The following is a 14,773-nucleotide window of genomic DNA, read 5'->3' on the forward strand; positions in this document are numbered from 1 at the left end:
CACCCAGGAGAAGAGCACGCACTGTCTGTGCAGCGCTGCCTGCAGCCGCTCATTTGCCAAGAGAAAGAGAGAGAAAACATGACGTGCTGACACCTGTACCTGCAGCGGCTGTTCAGTCCACCTGCAGCCAGTCCAGCAGCCACCTAACACCTTCCCTTCTACAACCATCAAGAGCCTGCAGAGCCTACTGTCCTTGCAAAAGAGAAAAAAGAGAACTCGTATCACAACACAGCATACCATAAAGATTTTAAAGGTTTTTAAAACCTTTGAAGTTAGAATCTCTTTGCCCCCTTCACATTTGGGGTTGTCCACACATGGGTTACTTTTTTTTTTAACTCCAATCTGATGCCATTCACACTGTCCACCATGTCCCCGTGCACACCTGCATAATGTCCAGAGAAAAACACAGGGTCGTGATCGCACACCTGACGCTGAGAAGGAACTGTAGTGGACTGTTCTAAGCTATGTAAATATGCTGAAAATGCTTATGAATGCTGTGTTACCTTCACCAGATGACTGAAGCATGTATGGATGATGCACACAGGGCGGAGGCACTGCTGTAGGGCTGAATACGCAAGGTAAACTGCTGTAGAACTGCAAACGCAGGACTGAACTGTCCAGAATACTTGCTGGCTGTGATCTATGCTCAAACGCAGAGGGAACCTGCTGTACTGGGGCCTGGCAGGGTGCTGTATGTAGACGCCTATGGGCTGAAGGTCTGAACTGCTGCGTTTAGGGTACAAGTGGCTGCGCCTGAGGGCTGTAGGGACTGTGGTGCTGCGTTAAACTGCTGGGACTGCTCAATAAGACTGCTGATGTGCTGCGTTAAACTGCAGGGACTGTTGAGAGCAAAAACACAAGCTTCAAGGGTGTTGAGAGGCTAACGCAGAAGCTCCAAAAGGGCTGGATTAGTCTAGGCTGAAGGCAGGGAATGCTCTTAGTGCTGAGGATGAAGGCGCCTAGCTCTCTGTAGACTGAATGGTAGAACTAAGCCCTATGCAAGCCTATTTATACTAACTAGGGGCTGGTCAAGTTGGCTGGTCATTTATTTAATAAAGTTTATATTCATAAATGACATTAAATGCTAAATAAATACCCTAAATAAATGACATTAAAATATGGAAAAAATACCAGATAAATCCTAGTAAATTCCCTAAGGCTTCTGGGATGTTCTAAATGATGCACAAGCATATGAATGCATATTATGCAAGATGCAGAGCGTTTTCTGATGCAAACCCTAAGGCTTCTACTGACTCTACATGCATGAATGATTCTCTCCAAGTGGGTTAAGGGACTTGACTGACTGATTGACCCGCTAAGGCTGAGGAATGACCTACGTAGCTCGTGCCTGACTTATCCTGGACTGAGGATGTACAATGGGGTCACGGCGTACGACAAATATCATCCTACTCACCATGCACTGAGTGCAGAGTGTATGTGACAGCATCACACTCAACCACAAAAGGTCTATGCAAATCTGGAATAATAAGAACTGGCCCTAATATGATGGCATCCTTCAACTTTTGAAAAGCTATCTTTTCGGGTTCCGACCAACAGAATGCTACTTTCTTCTTCGTTAGATCATGTAACGGCGAAGCTAAGAAAGTAAAGTGTCGAATAAATCAACGATAATAAGAGCATAAACCAATAAAGCTCCTAACTTGATGCACATTCTCCAGTTCTGACCAATCCTTGATGGCTTGAATCTTTGTGGGATTCATGCGTACTCCATCTTTGGAGACAATATGCCCTAAATAGTGAATTTCTGACAAGAAGAATTCACTCTTCTTTCCATTGATGAAAAGTTTATGTTTCCTTAACTCTTCAAAAACAATGGCAAGATGCTCTTTATGTTCAGCCTCACTCTTTGAAAAAATGATAATATCATCAAAGAAAGTTCATGTGAACTTGTGGTGAGGTCTAAAAATTCTATCCATCATTCTATTGAAAGTGGCAAAAGCATTTGTAAGTCCAAATGGCACAACCAAATACTCATATAATCCAAATGATGTTCGAAAAGCCGTTTTGTGCGCTACCACTCGAATCTAATGGTAACCACTCTTAAGATCAATGCGATTGAAACAAGTAGCTCCCTCAAGTTTATCAAGAATATCATCGATTCAAGGAATCGAAAACCTGTTCTTGATAGTAATCTTATTAAGGACTCTATAATCAACACACATTCTGTATGTCCCATCCTTTTCTGCACAAGTAAAACTGGAGAACAATAAGGCGAAGAACTTGGCCTTATCAACCCCTTCTCAAGCAAATCATTTACTTGAGTCATGATTTCCTTCTATTGGGCAGCACTCACCCTATAAGGAGGTCGGTTAGGAGGAGAGCTCCCAGGGATTATGTCAATACAATGATCCTCTGGCCTCTCTGGGGGTAACTATACTGGTAGTGAATCAACAAAACAATCAGCATATTCACTTAAGAAATCAATCTTATCTTGATCTACGAGAGTTACAGCATCATGCTCAACATTATCACGTACAAAGACCAAGTAAGAACAAGCTGATTTCTTTATTGCCTTTGAAATAGATATATGGCTTACAACGGATATGGTACTCCCAGTGGTACCCGCATCAATACAAACTTCCCTACCCCTATGAGTAAACATAACTTTCTTTTCTTTGTGCAAAATCTTGGGATCCAAACGATAATGCCAAGGCATCCCAAGTATCACATCACATCTCGTGAGTGGTGCCACGAGGAAGTCTTCATGATCCAGATATCCTTGTATCTGTAAGCGAAGCTTCCCAATGATGGGGGTGACTTTAACTTCCTTGCCCTCAAAGGCAGCATCTACATGAAAGTCCATGCCCAATTCCTCGGGCTTTAACCCAAGAGCAGCAGCCATCTGTATGGATATGAAGTTATCTGTTGAGAGATTATCAAAAAGGAATAAAGTTGTTTGGTCCTTTAACTTGCCCCAAGCTTTGCATAAGGTTCTGCTCTTTGGTTCATGTGCAGTGTTACCCTAAACATCGGGTATATTCTTTTTGAGATTTTGGGAACATTGAGCTTTCATGTGCTCTTTGCTCCCACATGTGAAACACTTCCCTTCTCTCATGCAATCAAAAATATGCTGTCTGGACAGCTTAGAATCATCCTTTTTACCCCCCGGCTTCTTTTCTAAGTCCCCTTTTGCATCCTTTGACTCATTAGGCATAAACTTAGGTGGCTGTCCACCCTTTTTCTGCTCATTTTCAGCTCTGAATTTTCCCTTGTATGAGCTGAATTCTTGCTTTTTTGGAGTTCCCTTACCATGCAACTCCTCAAAAATAGTGGCCGAGTATATGAGCTCCTGTAAGGTGCTATGGGGATACACTGCAAGGCTCTTTTGAATGACTCGTTGTAGCCCTGACTCAAACTTTCTTTACTTCTCGTCCTGACTAATCGTCATGAAAGGGGTGACTTTAAGAAGAATTCGCCAAAACTTTGAAACATAACAGGAAACGGATTCACCTTCATCCTGTTTTAGCCAATCCCATTCCTTTCGTACATCCTTCTCGAAGTGAGGAGGAAGAAATTGATCATAAAATTGCTCTTTGAAAGCACTCCATGTAAGAGCAGCTGTCCTATCCAAAAGCTTTGCCATCCACCAATCACTTGCAATCTCTTTAAGATGCATACCCACATGCGTAGGCATAGATTTCTCGGTAAATTCCTCAATGCAAAAGTCTATTTCAAATTGCCTTATGAAAGCAAGTGCCTTGGTAGTATCCAACTTTCCATTATAGCTCTCGAATTTGATGTCCTTGTCCCCTGACTTGAACTCTTTGGCCTTCTTGCTATGACGACCATCTTGACGCTCTAATATGTCATCCTCCTCGTATGTCTACGATGGCGACGGTGCCCAGATCTAGGGCTGATTTCCCGTGTAACACCTTCCACTCTGGATGGAACTTTAGGAGCAGGAACATACCTAGAAGGTGGAGACACCACCGACCGACAATGCATGAAGATCTTCTGCATCTCTCAAATGGACTGAAAACCCCTCATCATCCCTACGAGCTGCATGTCGATGTACATCATTTCGTCGGACTGCATGCCCTCTCATATCTGTTGCATGGGCTGCAAGCCCCCTCAAAACATTTGCTCGGGCTGCATGCCCACTTACATCACTTGCTCGGGCTACATGCCCTCTCACATCACTGGTGCGATTTGCATGTCCTCTCACATCACTGGTGCAGCTGCATGCCCTCTCACATCATCAGAGTTCCCTTCACAGGATAGCTTGCGAGGCTGCCGTGTGAAGACCCCACTTGCCCTCATCATCGGAAACAACATTGCCACGGCTTTTTAAATAAGCAACAGCCAACTCTCGAGGTTTGTCGATTCCCATCTGTTGGGCAATTGCATCAAAAGTGACCACATCAGCCTTGACATGAGACTTTGATTCAATGACCCTCTGTACATCAGGATCTCTTTGCAAAGCATGGAGCTCTTCAAGCTCATTCATCAAGGCATCAATATCTTGCCGATCCTCAGCCTTGGCAGGCAACAGTGAATCGTTATCCGCCAAAGCCCCAACATGATCCTTGCCTCTATCTTCTTCCTGCATGCGGTGAGTATGGGTGATAAAATCCTCCACAGAATGTTCTAATTGGCTGGCCATAATGTATCTTCTAGCTTTTCAAAAAGAAAAGAATTTTCCGTGTCCCAGAATCGCTCTCTACGAGTTCCCCAAATATTTTACCAAATAGACTCCAAGGGTGCAACAGTGCCCCTACACAGACAGGAGGGCCACGAAGTCTTTCCACACGCTCATTGCCGCTTAAACCAAAAGTAACCTCTTTCAAGGCACGACAATGAGACGAGGGCTACCTCAGAATCCCAACCTTCTCTCACGGATAATGACTCCTGACAACCATATCCAGCATCATATTAGCCATATCCAGCATCATATTAGTAACGACTATGTAGAAAGCCAGGCTCTAATACCAATGTAAACGGAAGGACACTGTACACGGAAAATCTTATCAATCATGACATCTGAAAATACACATAAGCATACCAGATAAAACAAGAGGCCAAATCTGCACAGTACACCACACTAGGGGCCAGAAGATAGGCTAACAATACACAAGCCAACAAAAGAAATTGACCAACAGCAGTACACAAGCCAGCAAGCCCCCGGTCAAAAGGAAAACTGTCAAGATGCCCGCGACCAGCTCTTCCTCTCTATTTTTATCGTATGTCCAACCTCTGTTCAACCTGTAAACCAGCCGGCCAGCAGTGGAGAACATGCAGAAGGGGTCGCCCAGCACTTCCCATGTTAGGTTTTTGTCGCGGTAGAAGGCTGTAAACAGCCTGTAGAAGCAGTCGACCAGCTCCCATGCATCAGGAAAAGCAGGCGCCTCACATAAAATTGGAGTCTTACTCAAGATTAGAGCTCTTCCGTCAATTTTAGCTCCCACGTGTGCTTTTTAGGTCCAAAAGGGGGCGCCTACTTGAAGGAGGCTCAAATATTGTTCAATGCCCAGCTTTTGGCCGCCATGTGTATTAAATAAGTCCTGCTCAATGTGTACATCCTAGCTACTGTTGGCTTTGTACTTTGACTTGAACATCCACGCAAACCAATACTCTTCTGCTTTGGCAGTCGAGGCACCAAAGTCCAAGTCCCATTCCGCTTAATGAGTCTAGCTCTGCCTTAATGGCACGGCACCATGCCTCATCTAAGAGAGCCTATTGACAGAGGAAGGCTCAGAAGGAGAATTAATGATGTCAGACATAAGCGCGTAGTTGACAAACATGTTACCCTCATGAATCTACCACTTCCCCACCATCCAAGAAAATATCCAAGTTGCACCCAGATTGGGTAAAGGAGGTAACTCAATAACTCCAAAATCCTTCACTATCTAGTAATAACAACCGGCCACTTGAACAATCATATCTGACGTCAAAAAATCCTTGGCAAACACTTGCATAAACACGACTTCAAGATGGAGCCTGATCTAGGCATGTCCAATTTAACACATGTATGTCGCATAATGAGCCATATGGGACTCTAGTGTGGGCATAGGAAAGGCGACTTCTCTTGCTACGGGAGCATCATGATAGCAATTTTGCATAGCATTTAGTTAGAAGGCAGCTAGCATCAGCTTTCCATCTTGCGCATCCGCAAGAGCCCCATGATTGCACTTTTGCACAGCATAGGCAGCTAGCATCAGCTTTTCATCTCTACATCAAAGTTCTTGCTTTTGCCATCAAAACCGACATGTCATCATCCAACGTTTTTTATGAAGCTCCCTGCTGAAGGTCCTTAGTCGATGGATTATACAAATAGCATGGTACAAGGTCGTTTCTATGTCACAAGCCATGAGGATAGCCTTCGGGCTGTCCTTCGGACTGAAATTTTCGGGCCGAAAACGCGTTTCGGGCGCGTCTGGACCTCCGTTTTTCAGAAAGCAGGCGATTTCGAGCACTGCGGATAAGTCATCGATTCTCTGCAGAACTCTGTTTTAAGAACTGCAGGAAGACAGATTGACTGTGCAGACACTGTGGGTGCTGCAAAGAGGTCTACAGTTGCCATTGGGTGTATGTATGTGCATTGAAGTCACTGGTTGTGACATTTGAGAGTACTGCGGTACCGCTGTGCAGAAAATACAGCATTTGTGCAGAAAAACCAGAGTGCAGTTTCTGGTAAAGTTGTGTGTTTGGCAAGATGTCAAATGATGGGATAACTCAGATTGTGGCTGAGAAGCTGGATAAGAATAACTTCCATGCTTGGAGGTTCAGGTTGACGAATTTCTTGATGGGAAAAGGTTATTGGGACTACATAGAAGGTGAGCATGAAGAGGCACCGGAGATACCGGATATAAATCCGACTGCTGCAGATGTGAAAGAGTTTAAAGACTGGAACCAGGGAGCCAGGAAAGTAATGTATTGGCTTTCCATTAGTATACAGGACACCATGATTGGGCACATTCAGGATGCCAAGTCCCCCAAGGAGGCGTGGGACACCTTGGTAAAGCTTTATGAAACAAATACCAAGGCTCGTAAGATTAGGTTGAAGAATGAACTTCATACTGTGGAAAAAAAGAGCATGTCTGTGAATGACTATGCGCTGAAGATAAAGGGTATTGTGGAATCCCTTGCATCTATTGGTGTGTCAGTAGATGATGATGACAAGGTGGAAGTCTGTCTACGTGGTCTCGGGCCACAATACAAGGCGTTCAAGACGTCCATTCAGACTCGGGAAAACATTCCCAACTTTACAGATTTGGTGTCTATGCTGATTATCGAAGAGAAGAGCTTGGGTGAAGACCAACAGTCTTCACAAAGCAAAAACAGTTCAAAGCAACAGGCCTTCTACACGAGTTCAGGAAGAGGACGAGGTAGAGGAGGCCGTGGACGCGGTCAAGGAGGTGGCCGAACAAGTAATCAGAATTATGGCCAGCAGCAGCAGCAGCAACAACAGTCCCAGGCAAATTCAGAGGCAGGGGGAGTCAAAGAGGCCGTGGAAATTGGCAAAGACAATATAATGATGCACGTGAATGCTATTATTGTGGCAAGCCTGGACATGTGCAGTCAGAATGTTATAAGAAGCAGGCTGACATGCAAAATGGGAAAGTGCAGCAAAACAACTATGCATCCTCAAGCAGAATTAATGAGGATAATGAAAGGTTGTTTGTTATGCAGCATGTTGTGAATGCCATGTCTGAAAATGTTGATGCAGCACAAAAAGATAATGTATGGTATGTGGATTCAGGCGCTTCGAACCACATGACGAGTCATGGGGAATGGTTCAAGGAGATGAAAAACCCGGAAAGACCAGGTTTTGTGGAAACAGGGGATGACACTGCTCATCCAATTGCCCACATTGGAGATGTGCCATTGTCTATGCAGGATGGCAAAGTGAAGTACCTTGCAGATGTACTTCATGTACCGAACATAACAAAGAATCTGGTTTCAGTTGACCAGATGATTGAGCAGGGTTTGCAGGTTCGGTTTAACCCTGATGGATGTTATGTTGAAGATTTCAAAGACAAGTGCAGGTTGGTTGCAAAAGGCAACAGAGTGGGCAGAATGTTTACGTTGAATGTAGACATGCCTGAAATGAGTGCTGCGATGTTTACAAATGGTTCAGGAATTGTTGCAGACACAGACATATGGCATAAAAGAATTGGACATGTGAATGTGCAGAGATTGAAGTCTATGCAGACAAAAGGAATTGTGACAGGGCTGCCAAAATTTAAAGTGGAAGGTATGCATAAAATCTGTGAAGCATGCCAATTTGGGAAGCAAACAAAGCATGTGTTTCCACGTAACAGATATGTGAGCAGAAATGCACTAGATGTTGTGCATTCAGATGTATGGGGTCCTACGAAGACCATATCTATGGGAGGCTGCAGGTATTATGTGACCTTCATTGATGACCACACAAGGAAAGTGTGGGTATATTTCATGAAGGAGAAGAGTGAGGTGTTCACTCACTTTCAGAATTTCAGAGTTTTGGTTGAAAAGCAAACAGGGAAATATGTAAAGTGCCTAAGGTCAGATGGAGGGGGAGAGTACTTCTCCAATGAGTTCTCTGAATATTTGAAGAAGAATGGTATTCGGAGACAGTATACATGCAGATACACTCCGCAGCAAAATGGAGTTGCTGAGCGGAAAAACAGATTGCTGAGATTGCGCGAGCATTGATGGAAGAGAAGAATATGCCGCATTGCTATTGGGCTGAGGCTGTTTCTACAGCAGTATACATCATGAACAGGACTCCAACTGCAGCCATACATGATGTAACTCCAGAGGAGAGGTTTACTGGCAGAAAACCAGATTTATCTCATCTGAAAGTCTTTGGATGCATTGCATATGTGCATGTGCCAGATAAGCTGAGAACTAAGCTGGATCCGAAAGCTGAAAAATGTGTGTTTATTGGATATTCCCTTGAGCAAAAGGGATACAGGTGTTATAACCCTACTACACGTGAGTTGAGGGTAAGCAGGGATGTTGTCTTTGATGAGATGAGCAGCTGGTATGCTGCTGAAAAAGAAGCTGTTGGGGCAGATATGAGTGGAAGTGTGGTTGCACAGAATGCAGGTCAGCAATCACAGTCTTTGAGTGGACCAGGAGAGTCCTCATCTAGTGGGTCTGTTGATAGACCATGGAGTGGCAGGTTGCGTCATAATACCAGTCCTGCAAATGTGATTAGTACATCACGTAAAGGAAAAGAGAAAGTGGTTGAGCCCCTTGGTATGCCTGACATTTCTGCAAGGCATTCTCATGTTGATGGAGAGTCTAGTGGCTCAGATATGAGCCTTGATGAGGAGCTTGGGATCCCAGCTATGAGAACACCTGGGGTAAAGAAGGCTATGGAAGCCATGAATGAAAAGCTGCGAAGATCTGGGAGAGTGAAGAACCCTGTGCATAGATTTACATATGATGGTTATGTGGCACATCACTATGCATATATGGCAAAGGTTGTGCAGGTTGTTGAGCCCACATGTATTGATGAGGCTGTTGGAAATGTGTATTGGGAGAAAGCTATGGATGAGGAGATGGATGCACTATATGGAAATGAAACTTGGGATTTAGTGCAATTGCCTGAAGGCAAGAAAGCCATTGGATGCAAGTGGGTGTACAAAGTTAAACATAACAGTGATGGAAGCATAAACAGGTACAAGGCTAGATTGGTAGCCAAAGGATATGCGCAGACATATGGGATTGATTATGAGGAAACTTTCAGCCCAGTTGCCAAGATGGCAACGATGAGAGTTGTGATAGCAGTGGCTGCGTCAAAGCAATGGTCTTTACATCAGATGGATGTAAAGAATGCATTCTTGCATGGGGATTTGCAAGAAGAGGTGTATATGTTGCAGCCACCTGGGTATGAGGATGAGGGTCACCCCGAGCATGTTTGCAGGTTGAAGAAAGCCTTGTATGGCTTAAAGCAAGCACCAAGAGCATGGTCTGACAAGATTTCTGAATATCTTGTCACTATTGGCTTTCATGTAGCCAATGCAGATTTCTCATTGTATGTGAGACATGGTGATAGAGGAGTTGTGCTTGTTGTCATCTATGTAGATGACTTGATCATTACGGGGGACCATGATGCAGAGATCTTTGATGTAAAGATCTTGCTAAGACAGAAGTTTAAGATGAAGGATCTGGGGGAGCTCAGATATTTCTTGGGCATTGAGGTGATTAGGTCACCACATGGTATTGGATTACTGCAGAGACAGTATGGCTTGGACATGTTGTCCAAGTATGGTATGACAAGCTGTAAGCCTATTTCTGTGCCATTGGATCAAAATGGCAAGTTGAGTGCAGATTCAGGAGAGATCTTGGAGGATCCTACTATGTACAAACGCATAGTAGGAAGTTTGATCTACATGACGATCACCAGACCAGATTTGAGCTATGTTGTTGGGTTGGTGAGTAAGTTTATGCAGGTTCCACGGAAACCGCATTTGGATGCAGTGAGACGCATACTGCGGTATGTGAAGTCTACTTTGCATTGTGGACTATTCTATGAGACTGGGACAGAGATATGTGTACATGGGTACACAGATGCTGATTGGGCTGGTAGTATCTCAGATAGAAGATCTACTAGTGGATTCATGTTTTCTTTGGGGAGTGCTGCTGTGACTTGGAGCAGCAAGAAGCAGCCTACGGTTGCTCTATCGAGTACAGAGGCCGAGTACAGAGGAGCTGCTATGGCAGCATGTGAGGTAGCTTGGTTGAGAAAGCTACTTGCAGATTTGGGTCTATCAGTGGATAGACAAGTTGTCATTTTCTGTGACAACATTAGCAGTATACAGTTGGCCAGGAACCCAGTCTTTCATGCTCGTACGAAGCACATAGAGGTCCACTACCACTTCGTCAGAGAGAAGGTCTTGGCAGGAGACCTTGACCTTGTTTATGTCAGCACAGAGGATCAGGTAGCTGACATCTTTACCAAAGCATTGGGTACAGAGAAGCTCCGCAGATTCAGGGCTTCACTTGGTGTACATGAGATGGAGTTGAGCTCGAGGGGGAGTGTTGAGATATCGAGCTCGTCTAGTGTGGCGGTGGCCACTGATGACCCGCCTGGGGGATAGGCCCCACACTTACACCACTGGCATGGTTGGTGAGATCTTGGGTGATATGCGGCCAGTGGGATGACAGGCTGTATGACAGCCATTCTAGAGACTGGCATAGTTATAACGCCAGCTCATTTAGTCGGGTTCACATTATAGAGAACCCGTGTATGTATTTGGTTGAGTACCTTTCATATGGTGTGTACTCTTATCTTGTATATGGTGTGTTGAGTGTTGAGTAGAGAAGAAGAAGATTTCAGCCTCTCACCTTGTGTGTTCTCTATTAGGGTTTTGTGAGTGTGTGTGTGCGCTTGCAAGAGCTCAAGCTCTCTTCCCCCCTGCATCTTTTCATGGACCCCATACTCGGATCATGGATTATACAAATCCAAGATGTTAAGAATTGGCATAGTAAGAGGCCAATGCACAAATTCCTTGACCACTCTCTTCTGCCCATAGGAAGAGGACAATACCACAAACAAGTCTTTCACTATCGTTTGTCACCAAGCTGGTCACTTTCTAATGTGAATGAGGTCAAGTGGATGAGTGGACACTCAACTACACGAGAAGAAAAATGCTCTAAGCATGGAGAAATATCCATTGTTTCAAGCTTAGTTAGCATTGTTGGTGTCAATATGGTGAACCCCCTTCCTTTAGTGGTAAGTCAGCAATGAAAAGTAGGGAACGACAATGAAACCCTCCTAGCACAATGGTAGTGCTTCAAGGAGAAGAATGTGGTGTTTCCATTCCTGACCTCTAAGTTGCAAAATACCGAGTGTTTGTTCATGGTGTATTTGAACAACTTTTGTGAATTACCCTCATTCACATGGGTATTCGACACCTGTAAAAAGTTTACAAGGCTCAGCCAAAATGTGCGACAAGCCATCGGAAGTAGGTCCGTCACCCTAACAAGTGATGTTGCAAGTGCCATCCAGTTCACATACCGATAATTTTCTGCAGTGAGCGTCTAACATTACATAGACCTTTACCACCTCTCAATTTGTATATGATGTATTTCAATAACTATGCAAATGGTATACCACAATGCCTGATTCTCAGAGTTTTGTGTCTTGGGTGTAACTTTCTATTTCTACCTTTCCTTCAACTTCAATGAGATCAAAAGAATTTATGGACCAGTGTGTACAATTCATTTTGTCTCAGAGACCCAGCCGGTCTTTCACAAGATGTTAATAAACTTTTCTTGAAGTCTCTCTCTCCGTGCCTTGTATGCTTGCCAATGAATAATTCATACAAAAAGATCTTATCAACCCACTGATTTGTGAACACTGTTTTCTTGTTTCATCCTTTCATTCTCATAAATCCAACACTATTGCCCCAGCTTCTATTGTCGTTTCAAGTCTTAAGACCAGGTCATAACTAGAATATGTTCAGCATAACTCAAGTCTGTTACCATACATATGATAGCCGCAGTTGGAGCCTTTGTTGATTCCGCTAAGGACCTATAACCAGGCAAACCAATCATCGAGTGTTAATTATGTGATAAACTAACCATTCATAAAACAGGTTACTAGCATTTTGCAAGGTGACAGAAAAATAGACCATACCAAAGAAGGTTTCTTTAACGAGAACAGAGCACCAGAACAGCTAAGTGAGACGCAATCTGCAGGTGTTCCTGAAACACGAAAAGTGCATACGTGATTCCATTTACCAACATTGCAACTAACAAACAGAAGGCAAAAGGAGCTCAAAGCAAGGGCCAAAAATTGGGAATACAAGAAAGTAACCTGAAACTTCATAGGCAATAGCCCCTTTAATATCAACAGAGGCTACTTCCAGAGTCTTTCGTATTGTTACAGAATGACTGACACCAGACTTATCACTGCAAACCAAAATTGTGACTACTTAAACAAAAACCTGTGTTGAATGAAGCCAAAAATGCGCACCACGCACACACAAACACATCTAAACTTGAATTTGAAAGGCAACTGAAGGTCCTACCAATCAAAGGCACATCAAACATGTGTAAAATTGCAGAGGAAGCAAGGGCCTCACCAATCTGGGGCGCAAACATAGACATGGCAGCAATCAATATTAACAAGGGCTTCCACTAGCGCTCTCAATCCCGGTGCATGGATGCCATCGTCGTTTGTGATCAACACGGCCGCCCGATCATCATCCATCTCAACCTTCAGGGTACTTTCTGCCGATTGTTGTGTATTATGCACATGATCTCCTGCCTCGTGGCGTTCTTTCACAACAACGCCTTCATGGTGCTCCTCGCCTCCATGTCCGACACCGTCCATTTGACGACTCTTCAGCGCATCCTTCAAATTCGACACAAAAGAAGAGGGGGTCTCCATTCTTTCCTGAACAGAAGTCATAAAAGAAAGGGTTTTGGGGGCTTAAATGCATGTAAACAATGACTGTCTGAAGGGCTTACTATTGCAAGCCCAATCCTGTAAAATATAAAGGCAACGCATTGATTGTAAAGAGATGTATGTATGAATCTTTTCTAAGCTGGACAATATAGCTTGCTAAAACACTCCGCTCAGAAAGCAAAAAAGCAAGACCCAACAAACTTAAAAGCAGAAACCCAAATGCAAAAAACACAGAGATGACGCCCAACAGCCAGAAAGCTTGCACAAAAACAAAAAAAAACACACAGAAATGGTAGATTTTCAAGGTCGCCCAACAGCAAAAATAATACAGAAAAGCACGTAAGAGCGGAAGCTTGAAAAATAACTGAGGTAATAAATTGAATATAAGGGTAGGAAGAATTGACTGGAAGGGATATAATGGGTAAGGAAGCGGCGGTTAGGCCGTGGCAAGCCCAAGCACAAAAGGGTTGACCGCTTCTTTTGTGTGAGCTTTTTGACCCTTTTAAATAGCCTTTCTATCCGTGTTTTTTTTTTGGCATATCGCCGGCCAATTAAGGTTGCCAAATTGCCAATTAAACTCCAAAGTGGTGCACTAATAAGGCCCTCGTTCTTGGCGATGGATTTGACACCATTCTACAAACTTTTTTTCCCCCTTTTTCGAGAAGTGTAGTACTTCCTCAATCAAATCAGCCCTTAAGCTTTGAGAAGGGCTTTCTCTGGTGGATAAAATTGATGAATACATGGGGATGAGGGATAATAACGAAGCATAGCATGGGAATGGATGCTAAGGTCTTGGTGGGTAGAGCCGTAAAATACTAGCACGTAGAAATGGCAATCAATAGTAAAAGAATGTAAGAAGCCAAGAGCAATCAATGGAGAGATAATCAAGGAGTGATTCGAGTCTACTTTAGTGAGAGAATCAAGGAGAGAATGATGGGAAGGTGGAGATGATTTTGGAGGTGGATTCCCAAACTCATCAATGGTGTAATCAACCTTGTATTTGTGCCTATATAAGATTCAATGGAAATATGTCTCACGTTTTATATCATTATGCTAGTCATTTACTAGGGCACCCACAACTTCTGCGGAGCTGGTTGACTTGCCAAGGCTGAACGAAGGCTGAATGCGTGTATGAGTGGATGGACAAGCTATTGACATGCCGGGTGTTATCACGGGCCAAAAGAAAGGTTGTGTGGGTAAAGCCTAAGGGTACCAACCATGACATCACTGACAGTGCTAGAAGCATGTGAGCCGGGCCCGTATCATCAGAGCCTTTGGGTACCCTACATCCTAACCATCAAGGGATGGTTTTGGAAGGTCATGGCTTGGTCACTTACATCCCATATGCATAGAGTCCCAAGCAATGGGATCATCTATAAGTAATAGAAGACTAGGCCTCCTCCACCA

At 43.9% G+C, this 14,773-nt stretch overlaps 1 protein-coding gene across 1 annotated transcript in view; it reads right to left on the reverse strand.

The window, feature by feature from the left end:
* Positions 1 to 13,839, reverse strand: part of LOC147610784 (uncharacterized) — a 41,047-nt gene extending 27,208 nt beyond the window's left edge. Inside the window, exons 1-4 of the mRNA XM_086785263.1 lie at positions 13,041 to 13,839; positions 12,773 to 12,867; positions 12,593 to 12,660; positions 12,444 to 12,487 (exon numbers count right to left, since the gene is read on the reverse strand). Coding sequence (XP_086641389.1) covers positions 12,444 to 12,487; positions 12,593 to 12,660; positions 12,773 to 12,867; positions 13,041 to 13,369 — 536 coding nt within the window. The 5' untranslated portion in view covers positions 13,370 to 13,839. The remainder of the gene's footprint in view (positions 1 to 12,443; positions 12,488 to 12,592; positions 12,661 to 12,772; positions 12,868 to 13,040) is intronic.
* Positions 13,840 to 14,773: the final 934 nt, after the last annotated feature.

The sequence above is a fragment of the Cibotium barometz genome, chromosome 48, assembly GCF_041138505.1.
Source record: "Cibotium barometz isolate CiBa-2024 chromosome 48, ASM4113850v1, whole genome shotgun sequence".
NCBI lineage: Eukaryota > Viridiplantae > Streptophyta > Polypodiopsida > Cyatheales > Cibotiaceae > Cibotium > Cibotium barometz.